The sequence below is a fragment of the Typopeltis vanoorti genome, chromosome 25 (assembly GCF_054136105.1).
Source record: "Typopeltis vanoorti isolate ZY-2024b chromosome 25, IOZ_Tvanoo_1.0, whole genome shotgun sequence".
NCBI classification, from domain to species: Eukaryota; Metazoa; Arthropoda; class Arachnida; order Uropygi; family Thelyphonidae; genus Typopeltis; species Typopeltis vanoorti.
The window spans coordinates 50,901,882-50,926,715 of record NC_143573.1 but is presented as its reverse complement, the minus strand read 5'-3'; the positions used below and the strand labels follow the sequence as shown (position 1 = coordinate 50,926,715).

The window sequence follows — 24,834 nt, the reverse complement described above, 5'->3', positions numbered from 1 at the left end:
AAATCCATCTTCCTTCAAACACACTCCACACATCCAAAAACTTGCGCCCATTCTTTCTACATAGTCTACACATCGAAACGAACTGTTTGCCATTATAGCTCTTCTTCCTAATTCATTTTTATCATATTGAGGTAATATACTGATGATTTTCATTTTCTTGCTCTTCACTCTTGCCTCTTCCAACAACCCTTTCATGTCCTCTCTCATACTGAACTTATTGCTAGCTAAGTCATTAGTACCTACTACAATTATGATCTCGTTTACTTTTCTTTTCTGTTTTTGAATTGCTTTCTTTATATTCTTAATTTTTGATCAGGGAAAACGTGATGTTATAACTCGCTAATAGCATGTTTTATTATAGCCACCATGCCAAATAACATCCTTCTTTTTACAAACATCACTTACCTGATTTCCGTTACTTCCTGACCTGTTTCTGTGATTTGTTGTTTTTTCTTATTTTGCTGATTACTTTTCTTTTCCACCCTATGTTCATTTAAATGCCTCTCGACTTTTTGTAATTCCCACATTGTCTCTCATTATCTGATTTAATTTTGCTATTTTGGAAGTTAATTCATCTTCAATAACCTCCTCCATATCTCCAATAACCTTGTTAGCAGGGCTAGTTGTTTTTGCCTGAGGTGCTCTTCTTAGCATTATGTTTCTTGTGCATTTTTGGCACCATTTTAAACTTATACTTATTATTGAAATATCTTAATAAAATATGTTATAAAACACTAAAATCTATACTAAGATACAATAAAACACTAATTTTCTAAGGGGAATATACCATAAAAGAGATAAAAATCACCAATTTTACACGAGCACTAAATTCAATGACCAACCACAATATATCATCGAACAAGGCTGTATTCTGTCAAAAGTCTTAGCAAAATCCAAAAGTATCATGCTATATTCATTCCCCATGTCTAGCTCAATGTAAATATTATTATAGAATGTGAGCAAGTTGATAAAACATGATCTTCCTTTAGTAAATGGATGCTGTTCATTGCAAAGTAGGAATTCTCTGTCAACTCATTTCTGAATGCAAGCCCTAACAATCTTTTCCAAAATCTTCACCACCACTCCTAAGATACTAACTGGTTGACAGGTGGATACATTGGTCTTTATACCACCCTCGATTACCACACATTCTTTCCATCCTTGTGAAATCTTCCTTGTTCTAAGATTCAAATTATATAGCATGGTCAAAGTAATAGCCAGTTTAGCCGAACACTCCTCTTTTGGCATACATGTTGATATCCCATCAGTTCCTATTGCAGAATTCTTATTCAGTTTGTATTATAATACTTCCCCCTTATCCACACGAGTTTCCTCATAAAGTGAAGAGGTAGCAGTGAGTTCTTGCATATAGTAGGTGTTGATAATGTTTAGCAAACTGGCTGCTCATAGTTGAACAACCACTTCTGTATCAGTCATCCACATACAATCTGCATTCGTTAGAACAGTGCTTCCCAATCTTTTTCACGTCACGGCACACCTCGCAAGCATAAATAATTTCATGACACACTATAAAGGAACATTTTTCTATTAACATGATTAATTTCTTTCAAATATTTTTGCATTATAATACATAAACATTCCAGCTAGACATTCGTTTCAGATAAGTCTTCTTATGCAGTCATAAGCACGAAATAAACGAAACAAATGGAATGAAAATATCTAATCCACACATCCTCAGTGATTGAATATTTGACATAGTTTTTATATCGCATCTATGAACTAAATTGTCACATTTGACTGAGTGAAACTGTGATTAAATTTTTAGAACACTTATTTTATAAATTTATGATGTGAAAATACAAAAGTAAAATTAATTATACACAAAAGAATTACTGACTATGTATAAATATGCTAATAATAATAATTTAATGGCAAAATAAACATTTTAAGTATTAATATAAATATCTACAATATTCTTTTGCCACAGTTAATACATATATTTCCTTCTTATTTCAGTGAGATACTTGGGCTTGTTTCTGTGAACACAATTTTTTTATATCTGGGTCTATGGCCGAAAGCGCTACACACAATTCATGATCAAGACTCTTCAATGATGATCTCATTAAATTCTTGATAGTGAGCATAGAAGAGAAACTTTGTTCACACATGTATATTGTAGCAAATGGTAAAAGAATGTTTATATCTTTTTCGCCGATGGATGGAAACTCCTTTTTTGCAGTTACCCAGAATTGAGATAATGGAACATCCTTAAACTCAACTTCAAGGGTACGATCACTTTTCAAGTCTAATAACTCCTCCTTTTCTTTTACTGATAAATCGAATGCCATGTGATCTAATGAAGATACAAATGGTTTTCGAACCCAATCGAATTTCTTTGTCTCCGTTAATTCAAAGTAGTGAAAACTTTCTCTCAAGCATGCACAGGTGTTGATCTACAAGTTCTAGTAGTTCTTTTTTAGGATTCGAACTACAACACCAACTAAACATTTCAAGGAAACCATTTTTCACCACATCTTTCCAAAGTTGAATTTTGTTTTTGAATCCATTAATTTTGTCAGTGCAAGTTAATATATTCTCAAGCGGTTCTTGCATTTTTCGATTAAGTTCATTTAGGTATTCAAATATGTCAGCTAAGTAGGCCATTTTTTGCAACCAGTAATTGCCTTCCAACTTAGCTGAATACTGAGAGTTACCCTCAAAAAATACTTTTAATTCTTCTTTCAACTCATGAACTCTGGACAGAACTCTCCCTCTAGACAGCCAATGAACTTCAGTATGGAACAACAAAGATTGATGCTCTGACCCACTTCATCATATAAAATTGAAAAAAGATGCAGTTGAAATGGTCTATTTTTGATCAAATTCACCATTTTTATAATGTCATTAAGTGTGGACTTTAATTCTAGGGGTAAACTATTTGACATGAGAGCTTCTCTATGAATAAAACAGTGTATTATTTGAACATCAGGGTTTTCAGACCGAACTTCGGATGCCAAGCCTCTGACCCTTCTGTCATTGAAGCCGTGCCATCAGTACATAAAGTTACACAATTTTTCCATGAATTTTTGTTTGTATCTAAGTATTCATTGATCACTTTAAAGATTTCCTTCCCAGTTGTTTGTTTCTGAAGTTCTTTGCAGAATAAATAATACTCTTTCAATCTTTTCTCATCAGGAATTCGAACAAGTGCAATTAGCTCACAACAGTTGCTAACATCTGTTGATTCAACAACCTGTAATGAAAATTTCTTAACTTTGCAAATTTTCTGGATTAGTGTTCCTTCTATGCTAACTGACATGTCTTCAATGCGCCTGCTAATCATATTATTTGAAAGCGGTACTTTTTCAATTTCTTTTACTTCATCAATTCCAAGCATAGTTTTGACAATTTCCACACAAGCTGGTAAAATGAGTGATTGGGCAATTGTGTGAGGCTTCTTAAGCTATCAATCTCGCGACTATGTAACTTGCTTCTAGAGCTCCATTAGATACCGTTGTGGCTGATCTCATGAAAGAACTTTGCATTTGAATTTGAGTTTGCAGATGTTTAAAATAGTCAAAATCCTTATCTATGTACGAAGGATGCTTGGTAGAAAGATGTCGATGTAGTTTACTTGGCACCATTGCTTCATTTGACAACTTTTCCAGGCATACGAGACAATTGAGGCACAGAAGAATTATCGGAGCACACGAAACCAAATTTCAGATAATTCTCTTTATATAGTCTATGACTATGTTGCGCCTTAAACTTTTTCTTTGGTTCACTTTCTTGGGCTCGCGAATTTGATGGATTTTCTGATTTTTTTAAATATTTGTCTATTATTGTGGGTAACTGAAAATTAAATTTAATAGAATTAAAATATATGCAAATAAACAAGCCATTGAATAGAAAGATATAAATCACATGAAACTAAAAATACTACATTATAATTAAGGTTATTAAATTGGCATTGTAACTAGGGCATCCAAAATGCTGGAACACGCAAAACTGTGTTAGGAAAATGCCTATTAATGACAGAAAGTCTATGTTTACCAAGCTTAAGCTATACAAATTACACATTAATCATTTTGTAACTCATAATGTCAGTGTCCATTGTTCAAAAAATATCTCAGATACCTTTTTAATCGGAAGAAAATACATTATGTTGAAAGTTTATTTTTCACTTGGTTAGAGTATAATAAATTTAGTTTAACCCTTTATCCAAGTGTGAGCAAACAAAGTTTGCACCTGAAAGTATCTTCAGGACCGGGGTAAGGTGGTACAACACTAGGACAACTCGTTGCAAAGGTGGAGCAAGCTACCAACACTCCTGTCTCAGTATCTCCTATAATGCAAAACACATCTCCTTGCGGATATGTCTAATGTTATGCATTAAGGGAAGGGCCACTACCCAGACCAGTTTCGACCTTTATTGAGGTCTCTTCAGTGGGAGCCAGGCAGAAGCATTTGCAGGTCATCTCTACCTATAGGAGTTGCCAAATGGTGTGCCACCCTTTTTTAATAAATTACTCTGGATTTAGAGAAAGATGTTGAAAGTTTATTTTTCACTTGGTTAGAGTATAATAAATTTAGTTTAATCCTTTATCCAAGTGTGAGCAAACAAAGTTTGCTCCTGAAAGTATCTTCAGGACTGGGGTAAGGTGCTACAACACCAGGGCAACTCGTTCCCTTTTCACTTTATTGCTCTTTTCTAGCTACGCACGTGTGAAGTTGATCTCCCAGAATGCCATAGGTGCCATTCCTCCCATTACTCCCTCCCTCACATTTTGCATCTATGACTCAGATGAATTGGCTGAATTAGCTGAAGCTATAACGGTCATACAAGAAAGAAGTACCTTCGTATAATAAAATAAACATTGGTGAGTCATTTTTTTCTTTGTAACGAGTTGCCCTGGTGTTGTACCACCTTACCCCATCCTGAAGATACTTTCAGACGCAAACTTTGTTTGCTCACACTTGGATAAAGGATTAAACTAAATTTATTATACTCTAACCAAGTGAAAAATAAACTTTCAACATCTTTCTCTAAATCCAAGGTAATTTATTAAAAAAGGGTGGCACACCATTTGGCAACTCCTATAGGTAGAGATGACCTGCGAATGCTTCTGCCTGGTATCTCAGCTTAGGCCTGGCTCCCACTGAAGAGACCTCAATAAAGGTCGAAACTAGTCTGGGTAGTGGCCCTTCCCTTAATGCATAACATTAGACATATCCGCAAGGAGATGTGTTTTGCATTATAGGAGATACTGAGACAGGAGTGTTGGTAGCTTGCTCCACCTTTGCAACGAGTTGCCCTGGTGTTGTACCACCTTACCCCAGTCCTGAAGATACTTTCAGGCGCAAACTTTGTTTGCTCACACTTGGATAAAGGATTAAACTAAATTTATTAGAAAATACATTATGAAAAATTGGTTAACTATAAGAAAAAAATGACTCACCGATGTTTATTTTATTATGCGAAGGTACTTCTTTCTTGTATGACCATTATAGCTTCAGCTAAAATGAATGTTATAGATCGACGGTAACAGGAAAAAGTGTCTGTCAGCAAATAATAACAATTCGACTTATGTTCCACAAACTATCACATTTGTTAAAACACAAATTCAGAAAAAGACTCAATAAGACATTCCCGCTAAGGTGTTTTACACAGACTACTTAGCAACACTGAACATCCACTCGAACGCAGTTCTTACAAAAATGATACGCTCTAGAAATACTCGACTGGTACTCTCAAAACACAACAGACGAGTTGGAACTGAAACACAGTAATGATCTTCTGAGTTGTAGATGCAAAATGTGAGGGAGGGAGTAATGGGAGGAATGGCACCTATGGCATTCTGGGAGATCAACTTCACACGTGTGTAGCTAGAAAAGAGCAATAAAGTGAAAAGGGAACCACTCGGCAGCCTAGCCCTCCAGTACCGTCACCCCATAATCAGAACTTTGTGGCTAAATTTTTCGCTGCACACTAGTGTGCTGTGGCACATCAGTTGGGAAGCACTGCATTAGAGCTATTCTTTCATCATTCTTTCTTTTACTTGCAACATAATGACAGAATTCTTTTGGATTGTTTTTAAGTTGCAGAGCCAGTTTCTTACTGAGACTTATCTTTCCATACAACACTTGTCACTCTTCTGGATTGCTACTTATAATTATCATAATTGACATCATCCTTATGCACACAGTATTCTTTCTGCATTATCTTTTTCTTATGAATCTCTTGCTTAATTAACCTACACATCCATTGTACTCCTACTATTTATTCTTTGAACTCTAGGGACGCATTCGGATACTGCATCATTTAAGTATTTTTTAAAACACTTCCCATGTACTGTCAATATCCTTCCCATCTAACAATGCTATCATAGTGCAGAACCAAGCATACTCCTGAGGTTGTCATAATTTCCTGCTTTTCAGCTCAACATGTAACCTTTTCTGAATGGAACATTCATAAACTTAACCACTTCCCACCCAAATGAGTACTATGCTCACCATCCAGAGGAAGAATAGTTACAACTTTAACTGAAATTCTCTATTCTGATACTATCATCAGATCTAACAGTCTTTGACCACAGGTTCCTTTTGTCACATGCTGCTTGATTCTCCCCACTGATTTTATTTGCCTGACATATACTATACCCTTCCATTTCTATTCCTGTTAGGAATAGAAATGAAAGGGTACAGTATTTTTTATTTTATTTTTTGCAAGGATAGAAAGGACAAGAAGGAAGGGGAGCACAACTGAACATAGTAGGGGAATTATGTCCACATAAGGTAATCATTAAAGAGGGAAACAGTGGCAACGGTTTTGAATCAGTGTGGTGTTAGGTGGAGGTCGACAGGAAGACATTTAGTTGGATGCTGCTATAGAGCATGGAATGTGGTGGTAGTGATAAATGGATGAGAAATGGGTAAACAACTTGGATTAGTGAACAAAGGAAGGATAATTATTATGGGTGATTTTAATTATGGTGGTATAGATTGAATGAAGAGACAGCATTTTGGAATAAGGAAAATGAATTTCTTGAGTTTTTGAGAGAGAGAGAGAAACAACTATCTGAGATAGCATGTAAAGGAGGGCAAGCGAGGATTGAGAGTTTCAGATCTGATCATTTCATCTGAGAATGTAATTGTGAGTGGGGTTTTTGTGAGAGAATGGTAGAATGGTAACTGCTGTAGAAGATGCTGTTGAAGTTTAGTGATCAATTATAAGGATGTTTTATCCTCATTGGGGTGACATTATGAGAGATTCATAATGTCACCCCAATTGTACAGGACATAGAAGACGATGGCTGCTTAATTGTAATTGAGCAGGAGGTATATGAGAAAATAAATAAACTTGATGTCAATAATGTGATAGGATTTGATGACATATCACCATGTCTTAAGGGAATGCTCCAAGGATTTGGCTGTAGCACTGGCATGCCTGTTTAATAAGAGCTCTGGTTCCAAAAGAGTGAAAAGAGGGTTGTTCCACTGCATAAAGGTGGTGAGAAGGCTGTGGCTACAAATTATACGCCAATCTGTATGTGTGGACTTGTGGTGAAGTACTAGAGAGATTGGTGAAAACTAGGATAGAAAAATGGGTTGATAGCAGCAGTATTCTCTGTGGTTGCCACATTCTGATGCAAAGTATACACTTGGCGGAGAAACTTGAAAGGAGGTAGAGGAGATGAGAGATCTGGGAGTAGTAGTAAACAAGGACCCGAAGTTCAATGGCCACATTGCACAAGTTGTGAAGATGTCAAAACTTGTGACGTCTTCACAACTTGTGCAATGTGGATAATGGCAATGATGCTGAGGACCCTAACGTGCAGAAACGAAAAGGTTATGATGCCATTATAAGGCCCTGATCAGGCCTCATATGGATTACTGTACACAGATTTGATCACAATGTTTTCGTGGTGATGGGGATATGTTAGTAAGGGTCCAGAGAAGTTTCACAAAAATGGTCAGTGGTCTTTGGAATGTGGAGTAGGAAGACAGATTGAAAGAATGTAAACTGCAAAGATTCATGAATAGGAGGAAAAGGAAGAATATCATTGAAACATATAAGTTAGTCAGGGGTTGTTATCAGGTTACCATGGAGGAGATTTTTCATAAAATGGGAGAGGGGAGGTAGAACAAGAGGCCATTTCTGGAAGCTGTATAAGGAGAGTGTGAGGAGAGGAGTGAGAAGAAGGTTTTTACATGGGGAGTGGTTGGTGAGTTGAATGGATTGCCTGAGTAAATGTAGACATAGTGAATCAGTTTAAGGCACAGTTGGATGACCTTTGTGTGCGTGTAATAGTGTGCACCTCTCATGATGAGTCTCTGACTCCATGGAGGTCAGATGTTAATAATAGTAATAATAGAAGAACAAATCCCCCCCCCCCCCACAGAGTATCTTTAAACCATATCCTTACTTTATATCAAAGGTACAACAGAAAAATTGGACTCACTCTCTTGAAACAACACAAAATCAGAATAGTTTACAAACCTCTGGACAAAGTCTCCAATTTCCTCAGATAAATTAAGGACCATCAGAATCCTATCTCTTTTCCAGGTGTTTACAGTATCTTCTTTCAATGTGGGATCTAATAATTTGGACAAACAGGTAGGACCACCACCATTACCAGAAGAAAAGAACATTAAATATATATTCAACATTCGATATGGAAAACTAACAAATGGACCAACTCAACATGCCTTATATAGGGTTTTCATAAAGTTGCACAACTGAAAGTTTGAATTTGTACCAATTCTTTCCAAATCATTATAATCATTACTTATGCCACTAGATGTCATCATCATATTATTGCAAATTATTGGAGATGACTAGTTCACTGTGACATGTGCAGTTTGTTCTCAGTGTGACTTTGTTCAACGTGAAAGTGAAATGTCTTTTTCCCAGCTGCAACAAGTTTTCATTTTGGAAAATTATTTTGCTAATCGTTTTTGAATGTGTTTTGAATGTTGCAGAGAAATTTCGTGAGAAATATCCAGGTGCAGCAGTACCTCAGAAGTAGATGATGATGATGAGATTAGTGCAGTGTTTTTGGAAAAGTGGATCTGTTGCAGATAGAAATCACTCTGGAAGACCCTCCCAGTCTGACTGGGAGGGTCTTCCAGAGTGATTTTCAGAGATGATAAAATGGATGAGGTAAAGAGACCACTGCAACAGTGGTCCCAACATAAAAGGCTCTGGAAATTTGCCATGCAATCAATATCATATGGTACTGCTCAGAAAGCTGTGAGATCATTACCCCTTAATCCATATCATGTGCATTCAGTCCATGAACTGAAGGATCCAGATAAAGGCAAACAAACAATCTTCTGCAGATGGTTACGTTCATTCGTTGAAGAACATGGTATACAGATGCTTGATACAGTTTTCTTCAGTGACAAGGCCTATTTTCACCTCAATGAGTATTGTGAATAGTCAAAATAATAGGATTTAGTCGTGAAAATCCACATGCTTTACATGAAAAAGTTTTGCATACTCAAAAAATTGGAGTTTTGTGTGTGATATCACGGCATTATATAGTGGGAACCATTTTCTTTGAAATGATGGTGAATAGTTTTTCATCAACACACAGTTCGTGGCACTTCTTGATGTCAGCAAATGCCATTGTTAGTTCCAGAAAGACAGTACAACATGTCACACATCTAATAGTATGTACATTTTTTTCAAGAAATTTTCAGTGACCATCTCATTTCGAAAGAACTGTGGCTTCAAGATCACCACAATTATCACCCCAAACCTTTTTCCTTTGGGAGTATCTCAAAGGTTTGTTTATCAGAATAATCCTCACACACACTGAATGAACTGAAAAGGAGCATTTCAACAGCAATTGAAAACATCTGTGTGCAGGTGCTTTACAAGGTGGCATCAAACCTGTTAAAAAGAGCATATCTTGCATTCAAGGAGGTGGTCACTTTCAACATATGTTATAATGAGGTTCCTATTCTTCTTTTGTTATAAAGGTCTGATTATAACCTGCATTTGCAGCTGTTTCATTTTTCATATATTTGTAATTAACCTCAAAACAGATATGTGTGCAACTTTACGATCACCCTGTATGTATGAAGACCGTCTTATTAGGTGGAAAAAAAGCAAAGCTACTACATAGATTCTGGTTGAAATTACAGAGACAGTTCCTAGAAGTGGCTCATTTGCTAAAAAAAAATCCCTTTGAACTGTAACAGAAATGATGGTGTAATTCTGCATACAGTTTGGTGCACTGCCCAATCTGCCCATCAGCAATAACCATAAAACATCAGCATAGATAGCACCACTGTAGCCTTCCATTTATGTGACTGTCATTGTTCTGGAAGCCATTGTAATTCTGGTCTCTGTTGAGTGTGTATCTTATGCCTTTGATAATGCTAGCTTGAGCCAGCAGAACATCAGGTTGTAAATACTTAATTTAGTTATTTCATTCCGAGTCAATATAGTTTATTCCAGAAATTTTCAACATGTGCAAGAAACTATTCCTACTATACCAATAATTATATTCACAAAATTATGAATATATATATATATATATATATATATATATATATTCATAATTTTATGAATATATAATATAATTTAAATACAAAGGACAAATTCATTGTATTTAAAATTTAACAGGAAAAATTCTAAATTTACCTCTCTAATACTTGTTGTTTCACGAATAAAGAAAAAATTAAAGTTTCCTAAATAACTTTGTATTTGTCCTCCAGGAATATAGCTGAGGGGAGTAATTTCAATACCAAAATGCTCGGTGAGTGGACACTAAAAGATATAAGAGAAGCTTTGTGAAAAAGAAAAAATCATTGCACAAGCTATCTATGCTTTTTTACTAGTTTAATTTGGAGTGACATATGATTATCATAAAAGCCATAAGCCGTATGAACAAAAATTTTTCCAGTTTGGCAAATACACTATCTACCAATAATTGTACGGACACTTTAGCAATTTACAATTGATACCAGGCGAACACTCATATTGGATATGTCCACCTTTGGCTTTGATCACCTTCTGCACCCTTTGACGGAGGCGTTCCATCAATGTGCAGCAGACATCTGATGGAATTTGTTGCCATTCTCCCATCAAAGAAGCACTGATTCAGCAACAGATCAAGAACAACGTGCTGCTCTGGACCTCAATCGCCACTCCAATTCATCCCACAGGTGTTCAATGGGATTGAGGTCAGGACTCTGCGCAGTATAGGACAGTTGTTTAACACCCATTTCTTCGTTCCATTCCATAACAGCTGCACGTTTGTGGCTAGGGGATGTGGAGTTTTTATCGAATGGACCCATGTTTCTATTAAGACAACAATGCGCCATGCCACAAAGCTGTAGCTGCAGAATATCAAGGTACTGAGCTGCCTTGATGAAACCACGGACAACGACCAGTGGTCCCATTCCAAATCAGCTGAATGTACCCCACACCATTACTCCTCCACCACCAAACTTCACTATGGGTACAACACACTGTAGTAACAAGGGTTCACCAGGTTGCCTCCACACCCTGCCATCAGACTGGAAACAGGTGAACCTTGATTCATCACTCTAGAGTACCATTTTTTCCACTGGTCAATTGTCCATTTCACATGCTCTTTGCACCAGGCCAGACAAGCTGCCTTGTTTGTTGTTGTTGTGATGTTCAGCTTGTGTGCTGCTGCTCTTATGTGGAAACCCAGTAAATGGAGTTTTTTCGTACAGTATTAGTGCTCATCATGGTATTACTGGCACTCTGGAAACTCATCACGGATGATCTGTACCAATTGTAGCCAATTTTTAAATGCCACCCATTTTAACCCTCTCTTATCCCTATCAGTCATTTTCAGTGGCCACCCTGAGTGTTTTCCTGAATTAGTGATGCCAGAATGTCTCAATTTGTTGAACACATCACCCACTGTTGGTTTTGGATGCTCCATAGAACAGCAGTGGCACGTATGGACATGTCACCAATGTGACAGTCCATTTTAACACCCTCCTGTCCCTGTCAGTCATTTTTGGCAGCTTCCCTGGATGTTTTCCTATACTAGTGATGCCAGGAAATCACTATTTGTTGATCACATTGCTAACTGTTGAGTTTGGATGCTCCAGTTGAAAGGCAGTAGCAAGCAGGGACATACCGCAATGTGACAGCCCATGATGACACATCTCTCAAAGTCACTGGGTTCATGTCATGTTGCCATACCACCTGTAATAACCTGCTACAATGAAATACTGCTAACACCAGTTTTTATTAACAAACCCGGAATGTTCCATAAATTCAAATAACAGGGATGTCCAAACAATTATTGATAGATAGTGTCAGTTCAACATTCTATTGAAAACTAAGTGACATTTCAAAAATGATTGTAATAAATAATACAGGTGTCAAAAGATACATAATTTAATGACCAATTCATTTTTTATCAATGTATTTATTTAATCACATTTTACATTAATAAATTTATTAAGACATTTATAAATTTTACATTTATAAATGTAAAATTGAAAACGCATTATGTAAAAATGCAATGTAAAAAATAAAATATAAAAATGTAAATTAACACAAAATAAAATATAAAAATGTAAATTAACACAAAATATATTTGTTACAGATCAAGATTAAAAACATTCCTATTTATTTGAACCTGCATTGCCATTTCTGGTTAAGGATGGCAAGGCAAATGAGACTTAAATATATTTACTCAATTTGCCTACCGTAATATTGTAATCCTTAGGAAATTACATAGAAGTAATGTTGTATTCATATTTATAGTAGTATTCCTATATCACAAACTTGTAATATGCAGTTGCTGTCATATGCATACTGTAACATGCAGCCATTTTGTCGCTTGAGTTTCACTTTGAAACTTAGTAACAGGCATGTGCATTAGTTTTGGAACAGTTTTGGAACAGCTGTCACCAGGTGATGAGAACATCAACCAGCAAGTAAGAGAAAAGAGAAGGACAGAGAGCTGGAAAAGAGAAAAAATTGTCAAGTTAAATCCTGTGATCTCAGAAAAGTTTTCATATGCATCTTTATTTATTTTGCAAGGAGGATTCGTGAAGTTAATAGTGAAGGACAGTACAACGTATCAAGTCTTTTTATGTCAGTGAGAATGCTATGTTCCTAATTGGGAAACAGGTGGTATACGTTCTAAGAAGGGAGGTGGAATCTGCAATAAAGTTCTTTTTTTTTCCTTCTTGGAAGTGTTGTCACTGAAACTGCTCAAATGATGCACTTCGATTGTTTTTCATAAAACTAGCTTTCTAGAAGATATACACAAGTTTGATAGATTACCACATGATAAGTTGGTGCAGAGGATAGGAATAGATAGTATATTGGTCAGATGAATCGAAGAATGGCTCTCTGAATGACACCACCACATTGTGTATGATAGAACAGAGTCTCAGAAAAGGAAAGTGACTGGTGGCATGTCTCAGGGTTCTGTTCTTGAGCCCTACTGTTTAACTTATTTGTTAATAATATTTCATGTGGATTATTATTATTTTTATTATTATTATTATTATTTCACAAGACCTCATGAAGTCAAAGACTCATCTGGGAGGTCCTTTTATCACACACACACACATTTCATCATACCGTGTCTTAAACACACTCAAACTCCTTCCAGACACCACACTCTCAGGTAAGGCATTCCAATCATTCACAACAGAGAATAGTGGGTGATCTCCCACTATTCTCTGTAGAACTTCTCCACCATTGATCTTATAACAATCCCTTACCAACTTGTAGGTCTCTATCATATCTCCCCTCTTCCTTCTCTCCACCAGACTCTGCAAATAACATCTTCTCAATCTTTCCTCATACTCAAAATTCCAGAGGTCAGAAACTACCTTAGTCAGTCGCCTTTGGACACTTTCCAACATCTCTTCATCCTTCTGAAAACCTGGTGACCAAATCTGGGCACAATAGTCCATGTGTGGCCTAATCAAAGCCTTATACAATGGAACAAGAATATCCCTACTTTTACACGTCAGTGTCTATCATATCTCCCCTCTTCCTTCTCTCCACCAGACTCTGCAAATAACATCTTCTCAATCTTTCCTCATACTCAACATTCCAGAGGTCAGAAACTACCTTAGTCAGTCGCCTTTGGACCCTTTCCAACATCTCTTCATCCTTCTGAAAACCCGGTGACCAAATCTGGGCACAATAGTCCATGTGTGGCCTGATCAAAGCCTTATACAATGGAACAAGAATATCCCTACTTTTACACGTCAGTGTCCTCTGCATCATTCCCAGAAGTCTTTGTGTTGTCTTCACAATTTTGGCGATGTGTCCCCTAAATTTTAGATCCTTATCCACTATCACTCCAAGATCTCTTATTTCCTCTACCTCCAACAATATATTCTCACCAAGCATAAATTCTGCATCCCATCTTTGTTTTCCAAATTTTAAAACCTTACATTTTCCAACATTGAACTCACATCCCCATTTGCTTGCCCAATCACTCAATTTATTCAAGTCTTCTTGCAAGGCCACAACATCTTCACTACTCTTTATGGTTCGTCTCAACTTTGCATCATCTGCAAACAACTGAATATCTCCATCCAAATCTTCACCAATGTCATTAATATACAAGTTAAATAGTAATGGCCCTAAAGCGATATCCAGGAAAAGGAAAGTCACTCCATTAGTGACTTTCCTTTTCCTGGATATCGCTTCCCAATACACAACTTGTTGATACCTATCAGATAGCCAGTCTCCAATCCAATGCACTACTCTAATATCCAACCCCATCTGCTCTAGTTTAAATGTCAACTTATCATGTTCTCTATCAAAAGCCTTTGCGAAATCCAAGTATATTACTGTGTATCCTTCTCCTCTGTCCAAGGAAGCAGTCACTTTATTGTAATAAGTAAGTAGATTCCTAAAACATGACCTCCCTTTAGCAAATCCATGCTGTCCATCAAAGATTATACCATTGTTGTCAACCGAACTCTGGATTCTAGTTCTCACAAGCTTCTCCAACAACTTAACCACAACACCTGACACACAGAGAGGCCTATAGTTTGATGCTTGAGTTCGATCACCTCCTTTATGAAGTGGCACAATCTTGCCCTCCTTCTACTCTTTAGGAACTTGACCAAGTGCAAGACTCGTATTAAAAAAGTATGTCAAGGCAGGTGTCAACTCTCTGGTACATTCCTTCAGAATATGCGGTGATATATTATCAAGTCCCACAGCCTTATTTACATCTAGTTTACTCAACTCCACAAACACCTCTTGCTCACTTACAGTCAGTCTCTCCTCCCCGTCATCAACTGCTCTCAATCTCTCCATGAAGTCACATTCACAAGATTGAAAGATCTTTATGAACTGCTCATTAAGTATCTCCACTACACATTCTGCAACAGCTGTCTTTATACCATTTCCTCCAAACAATGTCATCCTTCTATAATCATTCTTTCTTTTGCTGGCTAGATATCGAAAGAACTCCCTAGGATTCTTTTTGGCTTCATTAGCTAACTGCTGTTCATACCTCTCTTTAGCTACTCTCACCAACCAAGTCACCCTCCTTGCCTGGTCTTTGTGGACCTCATGGAATTGGTTACTTCCACTTCTCTTATGCTGCCTCCACAATGCCCTTTTTCTCTGTATCGCATGCTTAATCTCTTTATTCATCCATCTCACACCTACCTTATTTAACCTTCTCACCCTTGGAATACATTTAGACATTACATCTACTAAATAGTTTTTGAAAATCCCCCAAGCTGCATTGATCTCTTTTCCAGCTAACTCCTCATTCCATGCTACACCCGCAAGCTGACTCCTGAGCTCTTCATAATCACCCCCCCCCCCCTTGTAGTTCCACATATACCCTTTTTTCACAGAGGTCCTTGCACTGCTGGCAACCACTCAGGTAATCACCTCATGGTCACTTTCACCAATTGGTGGATGATTTGACACCTCATTTATAATTACATCCTCTGATGAGATGACCAAATCCAAGACCCTTAATCCTCGTGTGCCCTCTGTTACATACTGTCTGAAGTAGTTATCCCTCAAAAACTCATTTTCTTTACTTGTCTATATTGCCATAATTAAAATCACCCATAATGATCACCCTTTTCTTATTTGCCTGGCTTATTTGACTATACATGTCACTATCACCCATCCACATTACCAGGTCTATAACAACATCCCACCAAGTATTTGATTCTATTCACCTCTATCTCACACCATACTGCCTCAAAACCACTGGCACTATTTCCCTCTTGCAACTCTACCTTGTATGGACATAACTCTCTCTATCATCAATAGCACTCCCCTCCCTTTTTACCCCTTCTATGCTCGTGAAACATATCATACTGTTACACCTGATATCTTGAGAATATAGAATTCTCAGCTATCATGGTGTAACATGAAGAATAAATAAAATAAATTAAAAACCCTGCATAAAAGATAATAGTTGAATTAATTGAAAGAAAAGGAAAGATTCTTGCATCCAATAAAAAATATATAAAAAAAAAAAATGTTTTTGTTAAACTAACAAAAGAAAGAATATATTGTGATATGATTTAAAAGAGAAAATTTAACTAAATAAGACAGAAAAGGATTAGTCATAAGAGATGGTATGTGAGAGGCTAGAGATTAAGTTATTAAGTAAATTCATAGAAAAATTTTGAAAGGGGATTAAATTAGAGGCTAGCAAAATAAAAACAACAGACTATCACTCAGGGCCAATTCCCGGATTGAGACATCATTACAGGCTCGCCGATCAAAGGACATTTGGCAGAAAAAAGCCACCCTAATTGTTCGGTGAAGTAAAAACAAGTAGGGGGCGGAGAAAAGAAGTTAGAAAAAGTGCCGTTAGGAGAACAGGTATAAAAGGGTTGGAACCCCGCACCACCCCCATGAGGCTTTTTTGGTTTTGATTCTGTTCCAGGAGAGTCCTTCGTGAGCTCTTTCGTAGGGATTTCACGGTGTTTTCCTGAGTGGCGAGATAGGGGTTATATCTCCACATCACAACACGGAAACGAAAGTGAGCGGAATTTCGGTTCCGTATTTCCTATGTGAGAAGCGAAGAATGCCATATAGTCGAGGAAAAGAAAGCATTCTTCGTGTTCCAACTTCAGTGACAACTACGAAAAACGTAGAGCTGTAAAGAAATAGATGTCCACGTGGCGAGTTGCACAGCCGATATATAGATGATTCAAAATGTGTTCGGAGTTACGAAAAGTTAAGCTCGCGTAAACCTAGTTCAATTCCAAAAGGAACGTAGAAGAAGCAGATTATCGGAGAGGTTATACCAAGCTAGCTCAATCAGAAAAAGGTAAAGGCCCATGTGGAAAAACTCAAGAAAGAAAGGTACTGTAAAATATATCTAATGTTAACTGAAATTTGTCTGTGATAAGTATCATTATTCTAATACGGAACTGTTGAAGTGACCAAGGAAAATTTATACTAGGACTTTAGTATCTGACAGAATATATTATAAGTAAGCTGGTCAGTGCTAATGTTATGTGAATAATTAAGTGTCCTGAGAATTTTGCATGGCTATTATAATGTATAGGAAAGTTAAAATGTCATAGTCGTGTGTTAGTGCTGAAAAAGGTTTAGTTAATCTACTTAAGTTTGAATAATTAAATAGCATGAATTAATCTTATTTGTCCATGTCAAATGAATTTATGTGTTGAATGTGTATGGCGGCATGATCGTAATACCAGTTATGTGTTAGTGCAGAAAATGGTTTAGTTAATCTACTTAAGTTTGAATAGTTAAATAGTGTGAATTAATCTTATTTGTCCATGTCAAGTGAATTTATGTGTTGAATTGTTATGGCGGCACGATCGTAATACTAGTTATATGTTAGTGCAGTAAATGGTTTAGTTAATCTGCTTAAGTTTGAATAGTAAAATAGTGTGAATTAATCTTATTTGTCCATGTCAAGTGAATTTATGTGTTGAATTGTTATGGCGGCATGATCGTAATACTCATTATAGGATCATAGCCTAATTACTTGTAATAAGCTAATGTTAGTTTGTAAGTATTTAGTTTAGCATTAAATTGAGTAATCACAAAAAATTGAATTGTACCATGTTAAGGAATTTAATAAACCTTTGTTCAATGATAAAAGAGTTGTCTGAAATTGCTGTCCAATGCACCACTCTTGAAAAATACGAACCTAATCACGCGGGAAATTAATGTGTAAAGAAACGAGATAAAGTGTCACGACTGCAACATTGTTTCACTTTCAGACATATTTGAGTTCTTTCTCCTTGTTTTTGTATATAATATCTCAAACTAAATATTCCAAAAGGCGCAGTATAAATACAAATATTAGGGGTACTAAGGGGAGAAATAACTTAAGTATTAGTAAATTTTTTGGTGACATCTCGTGTGTAGATAATAGAAGAACATAGATAAGAGAAAATTACTAGATAGAATAAAAATCGTAAAATGGGACACAAAAATACCCTTCCATCTCTATTCCTATCAGGATGTCGTCCTCATCTAACCATGTTTCACTTATTCCGACAATCTTTGGGTGAACAGATGCAATTAGTGCAACCATTTCATCCGCCTTGTTTCTTATACTTCTAGCATTGGTATACAAACACGAGAGCTCATTTCTGGATCTACAGCTAGTTCCACTGATACCACTCACTCGATGTGATCTCTCCATGCTGGACTGAGGCCATTTCCCTTTCTCCTTCATTTTAGAACCCTTTTCAATTTCATATGCTTCCTCTTGATCCCTGGTCATCCCATTTCTTTCCTGCCTACACATGCTCTCACCTCCTCTTGGAACATCCACCTTTCTCACGCTGTGTACCCCTGTCCACCCTGAGCCTCCCCATTTCTCTGCTCCTCTTGCACACCCATTCTCTCATTTTCTATACTCATACCATTCACTTCCCCATTCATTTCCACTTCTTCAATCTCTCCTGCTCTTCCACATCACTCCCCTCTCAATCTGATTCATTCTCTCTATTCACTTCTCTACCTTCCAGCAGCAGTCTCTCCAAGCGACTCACACCATAACCACTCAAATGCAGTCCATCGCTCCCATACAGCTCACTTCGTCCCTCAAATTCATTCCACGCATTAACAAACTGTACTCCCATCTCCTCACACATTTCAGCCAGAATATCAATCATTCATAATCCTTGCTCTCCGCGTCATTTCACCACAATCATACCTAGGCAACACACTGACTACCCTTCCTGTCAACACTATTCTCTTTTATCTTTCCAAGCAGCCTCCTGACATTCATTCTGACATACTCTTTGTTCTCTCTCAAATCATTTGTACCAATTAATACAATTAACTCTTTTGCTCGCTCCCGCCTCATATCCAATGCCTCAATCACTCTACTCATTTTACTGCCTGGAAAACATACCTTGTGCATTTTATCCTCTAACACACCTTTAATAATGGAGTCACCATACAACGCCACTCACTCATCTTTCATTAACTCTTTCATGTCATTATGATTTATTTTAATAGTTTTGACCTGAATTCTCTTAATTTCATTTCGCATCCATTTCATTTCTTGCCTCATCAAATCCAATTCACTTTCCGAATCTCGCGACACATTCTCTCTATCATTAAATCTTTCTAACTTTCTAACTCTCGAGCCCCCTCTTCTCACTTTCCCTCTCATTCATCCTTCTTTGTTTCCGTACTTTTGGTCCAACATACGTCGAACTTTCACTATCATTCTTCTCACTTTCACTCTCATTTATCTTTCTTTGTTTCCGTACTTTTGGACTAACATGCGTCCAACTTTTGCTATCATTCTTCTCACTTTCACTCTCATTCGTCTTTCTTTGTTTCAGTACTTTCAGTCCAACATGCGTCCAACTTTCGCCATCATTCATTCTTTTTTCGCTATCATTTATTCTTTCGATTGATTTGGGATCTTCAAATGTTTGCCGATGGTGCAAAGTTAGGTAGAATTTATCATTTATCTTTCTCATTTATCACTCTCATTTATCTTTCTTTGTTTCCGTACTTTCGGACTAACATGCGTCCAACTTTTTCTATCATTCTTCTCACTTTCACTCTCATTCGTCTTTCTTTGTTTCAGTACTTTCAGTCCAACATGCGTCCAACTTTCGCCATCATTCATTCTTTTTTTGCTATCATTTATTCTTTCGATTGATTTGGGATCTTCAAATGTGTGCCGATGGTGCAAAGTTAGGTAGAATTAGCAGGAGTAATTCTCTACAGGAAGAGTTGAATAGATTTTTAGCTTGGACAAATGAGTGAAGTTACAGTTTTAATATTAATAAATGCAAGGTGTTAAACTTTGGGATACAGAGATATATGGCTATGTACTGCATTGGTGGAGCTGTACTTCAGGAAGTGGATGAGATTTGGGATCTTGGAGTGATGATAGACAGAGGACTGAAGTTCTGAGGGCACATAGCAAGTGTTGCAAAGACTGCAGGTCGTATTGCCAAAAAGTATACTGACACAGGGATAAGGAGTGTTGGTACCTCTATATAAGGCATTGGTTAGACCACATATGAACTATTGTGCTCAGATTTGGTCACTTGGTTTTCACCGCGATGTGGAAACACTAGAGTGGATCCAAAGATGGATGACTAAAGTGATATTGGGATTCTGGATTGTTGGTTATGAAGAATGTTTGAGAGAATGTGGATTACAGAGGTTGATGGATAGGAGGAAAAGAGGAGTATGATAGAGACCTTCAAGTTAGTTAAGGGATTTTAACAGATTCATGCAGAAGGAATTATAAAAAGAGTGAATATTAAGATGGAAAGAACAAGAGGCCATCCTTGGAAGTTGTATAAAGATGTGGTGAAGAAGGGTGTGAGGACTAAATTTTTTGTGTGGAGAGTTGTTGGTGAGTGGAATGCATTGCCAGAGTGCAGTGTGAATGCAGGGAGTGTAAATAACTTGAAATTTCATTATGATAGTCATGTTACTGGTTGAGTGGGCCTCTTACGATGAGTCTATTGACTTTGCATTTCACTCTGATAACCTCCATGGAGGTTACCAAAATAATAATCATAACAACAGTCAAGTGAGAGCATCAATTTTTTTTTTCTTTTTGTAATGTAAGAAATTTGAGAGATAAAACAGACTGAATGAATGAGTAGAAATAAAAGTAATAAAACAAAAGATAAAGAGTTCAGTGATGGAATATATCCTGCAAAGGAGGTTCAGATAAAGTCGGCCTTCAACTTACAACAGGGTAAGTTGAAGGCTTATAAGTCGTAGGGGACTTTAGGAGTTTAGGAAAAACAGTAGTCTCCTCTCTTCGACCTCATACGCTGTTTTTAGTGGCTGCGTGCACGTGTCTTAATCTTAAGTTCCCATGAAGATGGCAATGTGACACTGCCGAAATATAGGAAGTATATATTAAAGTTTATTTTAATTTATATTCCAGTTTGCGTTGTGAATTCCTTAAGTAATTCAATAATAATGTTTAGTACAGTATTTGATATTTCCCTTCAGAAATGAATTTATTCAACTATGAGAGTCAGAGATAGTGAAAGATTATCTTTGAAGAATTTCTTAGAATGGCTATATAACTATCTCTTGCAGGTATTCTTATACCCCCCCCCCCCCCCGAGGATGTACAAGGGTTTAACAATACCATAATGGTATCTTATCACACTTGGTGACTATCTAGATTAAAATGAAATGACATTTTTACAAATGCAAGTAATCATAATATATATATAATTATGCAAGAGAAATGCAATTTGTTTTGTCCAGTACAGTTCATCACACATTGCTGAATATTTTCTTGATACTGAATGTGCTCATTCTCTAATATGAATGGGAAATTATATAGTTCCATATAATTTTATGTCTAGAATATTCCTCTTTGTTATTAGTCATTGTTTCTCAATCTGCAATCTAAGACAACTCCTCTACATTACCAAAAACGCCCATTTTCATGCTTCTCTGGTCAGGAAGATACCAAAAGGATCCTTAATAACTTGAATACTAACAAATCTTCTGTTCCTGATGATACTTACCAATTCCAATTAAAACTTCAAAGTCAGAATTAACATCCACCCTGTATCATCTTTACAATCTATCATATGCATTCAGCATCTACCTTATGGTATGGACCAAGCTTATATTCAACATGTTAAGATAGAGAAAAAAAATGTCCTACTTGAAACTACTGTCTCCTCCTTTTTACACATATGAAAATAATAAAGAGATCTATCATTAGTCAAGTTCTTAACCAGCTAGAGGTCTACCAGTTTCAGTGATCAACAATATGGTTTGTGCCACTCTTATCCTATAGTAGATAACCTTGCAAGCATCATCAACTTTTGGATAAACCATGAAAAGGTTTAGAGGAACTCATGTGGTCACTCTTGACATTTCCATAGCATTTCAGTGGATCTGGAACCAAGTGTTGTGTCCCATTTTACGATTTTTTTTCTATTTTATAATTTCCGCTTACCTATGTTCGACTATTATCTACGCACGAGATATCACCAAAAATTTTACTAATACTTAAGTTATTTCTCCCCTTAGTACCCCTAATATTTGTATTTATACTGTGCCTTTTGGGATATTTAGTTTGAGATATTATATACAAAAACAAGGAGAAAGAACTCAAATATGTCTGAAAGTGAAACAATGTTGCAGTCGTGACACTTTATCTCGTTTCTTTACACATTAATTTCCCGCGTGATTAGGTTCGTATTTTTCAAGAGTGGTGCATTGGACAGCAATTTCAGACAACTCTTTTATCATTGAACAAAGGTTTATTAAATTCCTTAACATGGTACAATTCAATTTTTTGTGATTACTCAATTTAATGCTAAACTAAATACTTACAAACTAACATTAGCTTATTACAAGTAATTAGGCTATGATCCTATGATGAGTATTACCATCATGCCACCATAACAATTCAACACATAAATTCACTTGACATGGACAAATAAGATTAATTCACACTATTTAACTATTCAAACTTAAGTAGATTAACTAAACCATTTACTACACTAACACATAACTAGTATTACGATCCTGCCGCCATACACATTCAACACGTAAATTCATTTGACACGGACAAATAAGATTAATTCACACTATTTAACTATTCAAACTTAAGTAGATTAACTTAACCCTTTTACTGCACTAACACACAACTATGACATTTTAACTTTCCAATACATTACAATAGACATGCAGGACACTTAATTTTTCACATAACATTAACACTAGCCAGCTTACTTTTAATATATTCTGTCAGATACTAAAGTCCTAGTATAAATTTTCCTTGGTCACTTCAACAGTTCCGTATTATAATAATGATACTTATCACAGACAAATTTTAGTTAACATTAGATATATTTTACAGTACCTTTCTTTCTTGGGTTTCTCATATGGGCCTTTACCTTCTTCTGATTGAACTAGCTTGGTGTAACTTCTCCGATAATCAGCTACTCCTACGTTCCTTTTTGAGTTGAACTATGCTTAGACACACTCTGAATCATCTATATATCGGCTGTGCAACTCGCGACGTGGACATCTATTTCTTTACAGCTCTCTGTTTTTCGTAGTTTTCACTGAAGTTGGAACACAAAGAATATGCTTTCTTTTCCTCGTGTATATGGCATTCTTCGCTTCTCACATAGGAAATACGGAACCGAAATTCCGCTCACTTTTGTTTCCATGTTGTGACGCCGGAGATATAACCCCTATCTCGCCATTCAGGAAAACACCATGAAATCCCTACGACAGAGCTCGCGAAGGACTCTCCTGGAACAGAATCAAAATCAAAACCAAAAAAGCCTCGTGTGTGTGTGTGTGTGGGGGGGTTCCAACCCTTTTATACCTGTTCTCCTAACGGCACTTTTTGTAACTTCTTTTCTCCGCCCCCTACTTGTTTTTACTTCACTGACCAATTAGGGTGGCGTTTTTCTGCCAAACGTCCTTTGATCGGCGAGCCCGTAACGATGTCTCGATCTGGGAATTGACCCGAAGCGATTTTCTGTTGTTTTTCTTGTGCTAGCCTCTAATTTAATCCCCTTTCCAAAACTTTTCTATGAATTTACTTAATCTCTAGCCTCTCACATACCATCTCTTATGACTAATCCTTTTCTGTCTTATTTAGTTAAATTTTCTCATTTATACCATATTACAACATTAATATATTCTTTCTTTTTTGTTAGTTAGTTTAACAAACGCCTTTATATTTTATATATTTTATTGGATGCAAGAATCTCTCTTTTTCTTTTAATTAATTCAACTATTATCTTTTATGCAGGGTTTTTAATTTATTTTATTTATTCTTCATGTTACACCATGATAGCTGAGAATTCTATATTCTCAAGATATCAGGGTGTAACACAAGGTCTACTTATCTAACTGCTATTTTACAGTCTACCATCCATTCTTTGCAATTCTTCTTCTTCTCTCCTGTAGTCCTAAATGGACCGTTGGGTTACTCATGGCTGGTAGGTGATATTCTTTGTTAGCCTCCTCCAATCATCTCGGTCTCTTGTTCTTGATGTAAGTTGAGAAAGGGAGGAATTTGTCCATTTTTTGATGTTACTCAAAAAATGGACAAATTTTGGCCCCTAACCCTTGATCCTGGATGCCATTAGCCCTCTCCACATGTCCAATCTATTTCATCTGTCTTCTGATGATTGTCAGGATATTTTCCTGTCTATTGAACCAATCAATTTTCGGAGATTTTCATTGGTTTCGTGAGCGGTATAGGGAACTCTCAAAAGTCTTCTGTAAGTTTTCATTTCAAAAGACAGAAGTCTCCTCTCATCTTCCCTCAACAAAGTTCAGGCCTCACAACCATACAAAAGGATGGAGTTCACCAAGGTGTCAATTAGTCTTAGTCTTGTTGTGATTGCTATTCTGTTATCTTTCCACAATGGTTTTAACTTCTG

The 24,834-nt window shown here is 36.6% G+C and overlaps 1 protein-coding gene across 3 annotated transcripts in view; it reads right to left on the bottom strand.

Annotated features, from left to right (window-relative positions):
• The window catches only part of LOC150092739 (C2 domain-containing protein 5), a 615,319-nt gene that overhangs the window by 33,317 nt on the left and 557,168 nt on the right, over window positions 1-24,834 (bottom strand). For all 3 annotated transcript variants that reach the window (XM_090414825.1, XM_090414826.1, XM_090414824.1), the window contains exon 29: window positions 10,616-10,741. In XM_090414825.1, coding sequence (XP_090270951.1) covers window positions 10,616-10,741 — 126 coding nt within the window. The remainder of the gene's footprint in view (window positions 1-10,615; window positions 10,742-24,834) is intronic.